The 10000-nt window shown below is 35.2% G+C and overlaps 1 protein-coding gene across 12 annotated transcripts in view; it reads right to left on the minus strand.

Annotated features, from left to right (window-relative positions):
- Window positions 1–10000, minus strand: part of LOC144976807 (multiple PDZ domain protein-like) — a 302900-nt gene that overhangs the window by 46038 nt on the left and 246862 nt on the right. For all 12 annotated transcript variants that reach the window (XM_078921376.1, XM_078921356.1, XM_078921365.1 and 9 more), the window contains 6 exons: window positions 7216–7320; window positions 6585–6868; window positions 5230–5357; window positions 3415–3525; window positions 2108–2230; window positions 1045–1111 (listed from right to left, as the gene is read on the minus strand). In XM_078921376.1, coding sequence (XP_078777502.1) covers window positions 1045–1111; window positions 2108–2230; window positions 3415–3525; window positions 5230–5357; window positions 6585–6868; window positions 7216–7320 — 818 coding nt within the window. The remainder of the gene's footprint in view (window positions 1–1044; window positions 1112–2107; window positions 2231–3414; window positions 3526–5229; window positions 5358–6584; window positions 6869–7215; window positions 7321–10000) is intronic.

A 10000-nucleotide genomic window follows, 5' to 3' on the forward strand; every position in this document is an offset into this window, starting at 1 on the left:
GATTTTTTTCTCTTGTATTTTTCTTTCTTGCGTTGTCTGCCTCTGTATAATACAAACTTTTTTCTGATCCCTTTCTTTCTGCTTGTAACAACACTCGATAAGTCTTGTATTTTTCTTGCATAATTATGTACATGTATAATTTCTGATCATTACTAACTGTTTTTCTTTATTTTGTGTTATTTGAACGCCGCTGAAAAGCTAGATTAAGCATTGTCAATGTATATTGATGCAAAAATAAATGTTCCCATAACATAAAATTACGTCGGGGTGATTCTCTGATGACAGTCAATTATGATGACCACAATGACATTATAAAATCATAATTCACAGAATTCCCCGTTTTATGTTTGATTTTTAAAAAATTGGTGAAACATTACTAAACACTTATTTCTTCAATCATTTATCTGATTACGACTAATGATCTACATGGCTTCACCAAGAGAGCAATATCAGTGATGCACTTCAAACCTCAGGCTTGGAGCAATGTGTGTGTCTCATAGCCTAGTTGGTAGATCACTCGCTTCACACGAAAAGGGATCCGTATCAATCCTGTTGGATTCATGATTTTATCCTGACCCCCTCTGTCTACCAGGCAAAAGATTAGGTGATTGGATGATGTTAGATATAATGGAAAGTACTTTGCAAAAGACTATCATCTTATCCAAATGGTAGCAAGCAATTTCTATTTTCAGTTTAACCGGAAAACACTCCAGTCACTACAGCTCCATGGGCCTTATGACTCTAAAGGTTTACTAAGTGGTAATATGCTATAACCTCTTGTTTGGTGAAACTGCTTTATAATGTTAGGCTAGAGTATTAAAAAACAAAAATTATGACATAAATCAAAGCACAAAAGAACTATAAAAATTGACAGAGAAGGAAATAAGAATAAACAACTTCAAAAAACTCCATAAAAACAAACAAACAAAAACAAAATTTAAAGAACCTACCAAGAAATTAAAAACAAAAACAAAAAACAAAAAAAAAAACACAACAAAATAAATAAAAAATCAAAACAATAATAAAACCAAGATCAAGACTTACTGTGTGTATAGCCAAAGTCATCCTCCTCTTCACTGTCTTCAAATGACTCTCCCTTTTGGTCGAAACTCTGAATGGAGATTATTAGAAAGATGAAAAAAAGATATGGCAATATAAGAAATTTAAGTAAAGAAGACTCTTTTAGTTATTTGTTACTCCCAAAACATTACTTCAAATTGCTCAAAAATGTAACTGAATAGTAGTTATTCCAAGCCATAATGTTCACAGAATTGAAGCCCCCCCCCAAAAAAAAAAAAAAAAAAAAAAAAAAAAAAAAAAAAAACAAAACAAAACAAAAAAAAAAAAAAAAAAAAAAACCCAAAAAAACCCCAACAAAACATAACAAAATTTTAAAAATTTTTAAAAAGAAACAAAATACAAACAAACAACGTTTTAAAAAAGGTACTTGAACAACTTAACCCATGTTTTTGATTTTTATTCCAAAATTCAGATTATTTCCCTTTCACGACTTTGGATAAGAATAGTTTAAGCTTGTTGTAACAAAATTGCTAACACAATTAATAAGATTGATAGCCGGAGTTCTGAAATAGTAGACATAACATTCTAAGAATCTGAAAAGTTATGCAGATTTCACGATAACATTTGTGGTTCAATGGTACAACATCTGTCCAGCAATCAAAGGAATATGAGATTCATTCCCAAGTCGAGGAAGTCTTGGTATTTTGGGATGGATATATTTCTTGTATTTTTCTATAAGTTAGAATACGCTTCAACAGTCGTAACGTCACTTCCCTCGTAATGAGGCATGGTAACTTAGTAACTGGCTCTAAACTATCGGAACAATGGCGGACCCCCTTATGAAATATTTCTCAGACGAGCATAAAAGCGTATCCAGAGGAGAAAAAAATTATATAAATCTGATCGTGTTTTGATTTTTACGTATTCTGATCACAAGACATATGACAAGTTCTAGCCAGCCTGAAGAATAAAAAGTACAGATTTTCTTTGTTTAGAACCAAGATGGCCGCCGTTGCTGGGCGACGTGACATCAGACTATTGAATCCAATTGTTTAGAATTATAATTATATACATTAAAAAGTTATACCTGTTGAGGTGTGCTGCCAGGTGATGATGAGGTCACTGATGTCTGTGCAGCCACACTGCCGACTTTGTGGGCCTCTTCAAAGGACTGGACAGGTCGAAGCTGGGAGGAATCAAGGTCTCCAGGCTGTTGGTTAAAGAAGTTATGTAGCAGTGTAATTCATTACTTTTTTGTTTCAGTTTACCGACTCCTTGATGTCACCTTTCGTAGCATTGATTAAAAGAAAAATCAGTATTGCTGAAAATATTATGTTATTAATCCTCTCCTTATCAACCATAGGAAAATTGCCACATACAGGAAATAGTTTTTCTTAGTCTGATTTCTTTTGTACATCACAAAATTTTAAGAACGATGTTTGCTATATATATATATATTTAACACTCTGGTATAGTCCCATTTTGTATAAAAAATGTGTATAGCAAGAAATTATTGCTTTTTGTGTTTGAGTGAAAATGTGTTGGTTGAATGAAAAGTTTGGGGAAAATTTCAATGCATCTTTTTAAACATTTGTAAATATAACCAAACTACTATTTCCGTGTCTAATTTACAGTGATGGGTATATTTTTTGGTTTCAATGGCATCCATTTAGGGGCCAGAAACATCCAAATGAACTTGATTGATGGCGTTATAGCAACATTATTTTTCATGAATTTCTTGACCACCCAGCCGTGTTTGGGATAGATAAGTATAAATTTTAATTTGGAAGAAAATCTGTGAAAGACTGGCATCTTATTCAAAGATAGCAAGTTTGTTTTCAATTACGGAAACTGGGATAAATTCTATCAGCCTAGGACCTGATAATTCAGGACTGCCAAGATTTCAAAGTTAGCAACACAGGTTCATAAAATTTTTACATGCCGCAGGAAAAGTCAGCACATGTAAAGGCTTCGAATTTTGTAAATTGGCTATTTAATACTTTGCTTATATCCTATTTCATATCTGTATGAACCAACGCAAAATATTGAATTTAAAATCAAAAGGATCTGAAATATAAGAGTGAATTAAACATTTAACTCAGATTTCTGGCACTGATATGACCTAAATGTGTTGCAAGCGCCCTAAAACCCTTAACAACAAAACAAACATAACCTAGATTTCATTATTTGGACTTAAATCATACCTTTCAGAATTTAATTGTGCTGGAGATAATACTTTGATTAAGGCAGTAACTCACATGTTTTCAATTATGCTAAAATCAATGACATTTCATTTGAATTATAAACTTCTAACTAATTACAGCTGGAACGTTTTTGCTAATGAATAACAATATCTTTGGCCTTGTGATCAACAAATCATATTTATTCACATACCGGGTTAGAAAATGAAAGACTTTGTACAACGAAGGTGATAGGGCTTGCGGAATTCCTTATGACGTCAACAGCCTCGTCGTGAGTGGCATTGCGAACATCCATGCCATTCACCTGGGAAGGTACCAAAAAAAAAAAAAAATTATGAATAAAAAAAAAATAAAAATAATGAAAGTCAATACAACACAGCTTCCATCGATGATGGTAGTGATAGATAATTATAAAGTTTTATTCGATTAAAAAAATTTATTGTCGCTCGTGACAGCTTTATAACTCTCACAGACCTGCCAACCCTTCATATTCCAAAAGTGGAATCAAAATGTCTGAAAATAGAAATTTGATTTTAAAAAATAGGAATCTTTTAATAATGGATAATTCTGTATTAAAATTATTACCAACTTTGTCACCAGACACATAAAGACAGTATTTAGGCACAGCTGGCAAAACTACATATCACATGTATAAGGTAAAGGAATGGGGAATGGGGAAAGGAGTGTGATGAATTTTCCTACTTAACTCCCTTTTGGCAATTATTTTTTTAAAATTTACCTTTTAACCCCCCCCCCCCCCCCCCCCCCCCCCCCCCGCCATTTTTTCTTCTTACCATTATCGTCATTTTTGAAAATCGGAATTTTAGAGACAATGGTGGACTAGTGGAAAAGGAAGAGTGAAAATAGGAATGATTCCGCCAAATGTGGAAGGGTTGGCAGGTATGCTCTCAACTCATTTCTATCATCGTTTGGAGTAAGGAAGCTGGTGCAAAATATTGAGGAAAGAAGTTCAGAGACACAGAATTCCAGCAGCTAGGAATATTATCAACCAAAGAATATATTGGAGCCCATTTGATAGCATTGGTAAAAAATGTTTACGATCTATGCCTACATTATTATGAGTGGCTATTGCACAAAGTATGGACACATGTGCGATTAGAAACATTATGGATGCTCTGCTACAGCCTGTCGTTGCAATCCTGATGTTTGAGACAATGAAAGATTTTGACACATCAATGGCATAGTGTTGTTCCAAAATCCATAGCGAAATTTTAGTTGACAGAGTTGACTTAATGGACTCCATTCCACTCTATTTCTTATTATGAGTTGGGTTATCTTATTTCTCAATTTATCTTAAGCTCATAATTTGCGGGTTTAAGTAATCCACACTTAGTCATACATAACTTCATATGACTGCTTTTGTCCGTGTTGTGTTACATTCAAACTTCCATTCTATTTTTGATAATCTTGATCATGTTACAGGACTTGGAACACTTTGATGTCATTTCAGCACAAGTGAAAAGGAAGAGGATAAAACATGTACTAGACTAAAAACAGCGAAGGAAACTGTAAGATAAAAGGGACACGTTCAGTGAACAGACAGTTGCTTACAAGAGCAAATATTTAGCTAGTCTGAGACTGAGACTGCTTATAAGTCCCGACAAGACACCAAACACAAGATTCCTGCTAAGAGGGGATACAATAAATGGTAATAAAACATGCAAGTTAAACACTGAATACACTACAGAGATAAGATATCTATGAAAAAAAATCAACTTTTTTTCTCAAACAAATATATTATATCTCACTCTATAATAATGATCTCTGGCAAACCCAAATTCCATTATAAGGACAAATGCTACATAGGAAGGTACAACCAATATAGGGAGGGGAATAAAGGGAAAACAATGATAGACCAATAGAACATATGGTCCAGGGACAGGATTTCTCCATCTATTTCGCCCACGAGTAGAATCCCTCCCCCTAGCTCAAAGGGATTTCCACCCATCCATATTTTGTACTTTCCCTGCAGTGTGGATTTCCTCACCTCTAGAATCCTGTCTCCCTTCTTGAGAGTTCCATTACGGCCAGCAGGACTGTCAGCCAAAACGTGTTTGATGAAAATGCCAGCATTGCTGTGTTCCTGTGACACATTGAACATGTCAACGCGGCCTCCTGTCAGATCAGAGTGAATGGTGAAGTATGTATGAATATATTTCAGAAAAAAAGTGATATTAAGTTACTGGAAGCTGTAGACTGTAAAAGGTAATAAATAAAAATGAATACAATAACTTTAAATAAAACCCAAAATACCAAACACTGAACATTTTGGGCTTCTTCGGTCAACAACAAAAACCCCCCAATAACAACATCAATGCATTACTTAAAAACCCAGATAGACGGCAGAGGACAAAATAATTATTGAAACATAATAGTGACATACTGCTGTGCTGTGAAAAAAAAAAGGTATTTAAACTTTTGGCCAATAAAACATGTCCTTCAAATATTGATTGATTAAAATGATCCTCATTATGCAAACACGAGGATCACATGCGACGATGTGGTCTTGTGGTGTGAAACTCGCTTTCAGATCGGAAGGTCCTGGGTTTGAGACTTGCTTAATGCATATTCATTGAAAAAGGCTCTTTACTCACATTTTCTCACAATACTCAGGTTTAAAATGAGTACCTGACAGCTTACAGCATTATTTTTGTAAAAAAAATAATATTGTAATATCACCTATCAGGCGTCATGCCTCGTACTACATGTTATGTGTTGCTGTTGGTCAGGGACCATTTGTAAAGCGCATTGAGCACGGTTAGTGGATATTGCGCTATTATAAAAAAAACCTCAAGCAGAAAGCTCATTTTCATTTATTGATATGTGAGTGAAAAGTGAAAAGTTAAAAGTACAAAACTAACAACTTGATATAAGACGCTGTCCCAAGAGGCTGTCATTGCATCTGTTAAGTGATAGGTGAGTTCAAAGTTATTCATTTACTGCTAGAGACTGTGGACTATAAAGAGTAATAAACAAAAATGAATATAACAGCTTAAAAAAGAACAGAATACTAAACATGGAACGTTTCGGGCTCAAAACCCTTTTTCAACCAACAACAAAAAACAATAACGACAGAGATATATCTGTGGTCTATCTGGAATTTAGTAATGTATTTATGTCTTTATTGTTTTTTGTTGTTGGTTGAAAAAGGGTTTTGAGCCCGAAACGTTCCATGTTATGCCAATTTTTGTTTATTACTCATTTTACAGTCAACTTAATTGGAACAAAAATCATTAAGAAAGTACTTTTTACAATACATCCATGGTTTATCTCGATAAAATACTGCTTTGAGACTAAGGGTGACAAATAATCCAAATGCCACTCTAGTAAATAAAGACCCACCAACAATGCTGATGCCTAAACTCTTTCCCTCTTCCCTGACCAGTTCCACACGGCGAGGTGGGCCCCACGCCTGATTGCCTACAGCCGAGGATCCGTCTGTCAGGAGTGTTTTCTGGCCAGGTGAAGTACCCTTTCCGGCATCACTGGACGACGACGATGAAGATGATGATGATGACGACGATGATGATGCGATGTTATTATTGTCAGCAGCATTGCTGTTGCTGTCGACTGCTGTATCAGGCAGACCAGAGGGCAAAGAATTAGGTGGTTGAATGGACTCCTCACTGGAAATAAAACCAAAAGAGGAAAAAAGGTTTCAACAATATTTCAAGGGACTCAAAAAGCAAATTGGTGAGAGGAGTGATAACATACTGTACACCAGGAGGTTGGTAGTGGAAGTCATGTTTTGAGAGAATATTTTAAAACATGATATCCTGATCCAAACCAATTACAGCAAACAATAACATCGTTTTCTTATGACTGCAAAACTTTTTTATTTGGAAGGAAAGAGGGGGGGGGGGGGGGCAGGATACTAGTAAAACAAAATCAAAACAAAAACAAAAAGACAACAACTACAAGTATGTCGTTTATACATGATACAAAACGTCATGAAAAAAATATTTTGGCTTACCTGAGGGACTGAGACAGTTTTTGCAACAACGGACTCTGTCTTGCCTCAACAACAGGAGGGCTGCTGGTAGGGTCTCCTCTCTCACTGACGGGGATGTAGGTGATACTGGAAGAGGTAACGTGAAAAAAACCCCAAAACATATGGTTTAGAAAACTGCTTTATTCTTAAAGTAGGAAATAGTAGTAAAATCTAGAAAGTATTGAAATAAATACATATGCAATTTTGTGTAAATTAGTTTGGTTGTGAACCACGTTCAGTGGTCTTCAAAATACTACATATTCCCACAAGCAGGTGATATGGAATCGAATTTGCCTTTCTTGTATGTCGTCGTATTACGATAAAAATATGTCACTACCCAAAGAGATACTCAGTTACCCCCCCCCCCCCCCCCAACAAAAAATAAAATAAAATAAATGGAAAACGGTAAGGTACCTTGCCCGAAGACATAGTGCCGGGGCAAAAAAGAAATGAGTTGACACTCAATCAAGCCACAATTTAGTTTTACATTGCCTATAGACAAAAAAACAAAAACAAACAAAAACAACAAAAAACAACAAATTATTTGGCTGGCCATCAACACAACCTCAGCAGCAATAACAAAGCATCGACGACCGCGACCACCACCACTACTACTACCACTACTACTACTACAACTACTATTACTACTACTACTACTACTACTACTACTACTACTACTATTACTATACTAACTACTACTCTACTATTACTATTACTAATACTACTACTACTACTACTTCTACTATACTATTACTAATACTACTACTACTACTACTACTACTCTACTATTACTATTACTAATACTACTACTACTAACTACTTCTACTACTACTACTACTACTACTACTACTAACTACTACTACTACTACTACTACTACTACTACTACTACTACTACTACTACTACTCTTCTCTCTTACTACTACTACTACTACTACTACTACTACTACTACTACTATACTACTACTACTAACTACTACTACTATACTACTACTACTACTACTACTACTACTAAACCACTACTGCTACAACAACAACAACAACAATTACTACTACTACTATTACTACTACTACTAATATTACTAATCTACTACTACTACTACTACTACTACTACTACTACTACTACTACTACTACTACTACTACTACTACTACTACTACTACTACCACTCTACTACAACTAATATATTAATATTACTATTACTGTCACTTTAGTAACTGCTTATGTAGTGAATGGTGAGTCGTAGTGAGATTAGTTAGTTATTCATAAAAGAGCTCGTAGTAGTAGTAGTAGTAGTAGTAGTAGTAGTAGTAGTAGTAGTAGTAGTAGTAGTAGTAGTAGTAGTAGTAGTAGTCGTAGTAATAGTATTTGAAATCGGCAGATGGATGAATGAAGAGGAGGATGGATGAGGAGTAAGAGGAGGAGAGGACGAGATGGATTAAAACTTAATATACCTGACATCGCCAGTTCGGTCTTCCATTTTGATGGGCGACGTGGGTATGAGATGACTCGGCCCCATAATGGAGCCAGCCTTCCTTGAAGGACACGCCTCTCTATCTGTGCCCAATCACGGGCAACCCAACCATTACAAAACTGTCACCTCCAGAATCACAGAGTTGTCATTTATTCCATCAGAAATGCCTATCAGTCTTCATAAAAGGGACTGTTTAAGGTTTAAGGCAAGTCCCCTAAATTATGTTACATCTGTGTCGCGCGGGTCGGGAAGTTTAAGAGCAGCATTCACACAAAGTGACATAAATCATACATGATGTAAAGTGTTCACATACTTTCCTCCAGGTTTTAACGATATGCATTAGATAAAATACCCACAACATCCGCCTGTCGCATAAAACATATCAACACACAAAAATTATGTGTAATCTTTAACGTTTATAGTCTGATTGAATGAGAACTAATCAGTTATCAGGCTGCATAAAAACAATAACAAAGGGCTGTGAGTGGCGTCAACTAGGTTCCTTCCATATAAAACAAAAGTCCACAATGATCTTGATAGTATATTAATAGTTATATAGCACTTGACGATTTATTTGTCATTTTACAGTGGAGTAAATTAAAAAGAAATAAATATTTAAAAATACATTATCCCAGTTCTTAGTTTAAAATGTTATCAATTCATAAGGAAATTGGGACCACTCTCTCTCTCTCTCTCTCTCTCTCTCTCTCTCTCTCTCTTTTTCCCTCTCTCTCCGTATGCTACATGTACGTACGTTATGTATGTATGTATGTATGTATGTATGTATGTATGTATGTATGTATGTATGTATGTATGCATGTATGTATGCATGTATGTATGTATGTATGTATGTATGTATGTATGTATGTATGTATGTATGTATTATGTATGTATGCATGTATGTATGCATGTATGTATGAAAGCATACATCTATGCATATGAGTGTGCGCATGAACATGGGTGTGCGTGTGAGGTAAGGGAACGTTTGTGTGTATGCGTCCATCTCTCTCTCTCTCTCTCTCTCTCTCTCTCTCTCTCTCTCTCTCTCTCTCTCACTCCCTCCCTTTCGTATATACATATACCTAGTTTCCCTTCGTATCTTCTCCAAAACGTGCTTATGTGCTTTGTAATCAATCATGTGTTGGATAATTCTGGCGACGCCCCTGTCATTTAGAGAGCACTATTTGTCACCTTTCACTACATTACGAAATCAGACTACTGCCGTACAATGATAAAACACATATTTATTATTATTTTCAATTTTAACAGCAAATATGCACTACATGTCAAAGATA

This window comes from Berghia stephanieae, chromosome 1 (genome assembly GCF_034508935.2).
Source record: "Berghia stephanieae isolate SIO BIC M18660-M18661 chromosome 1, UCSD_Bste_1.3, whole genome shotgun sequence".
Classification (NCBI taxonomy): Eukaryota; Metazoa; Mollusca; class Gastropoda; order Nudibranchia; family Aeolidiidae; genus Berghia; species Berghia stephanieae.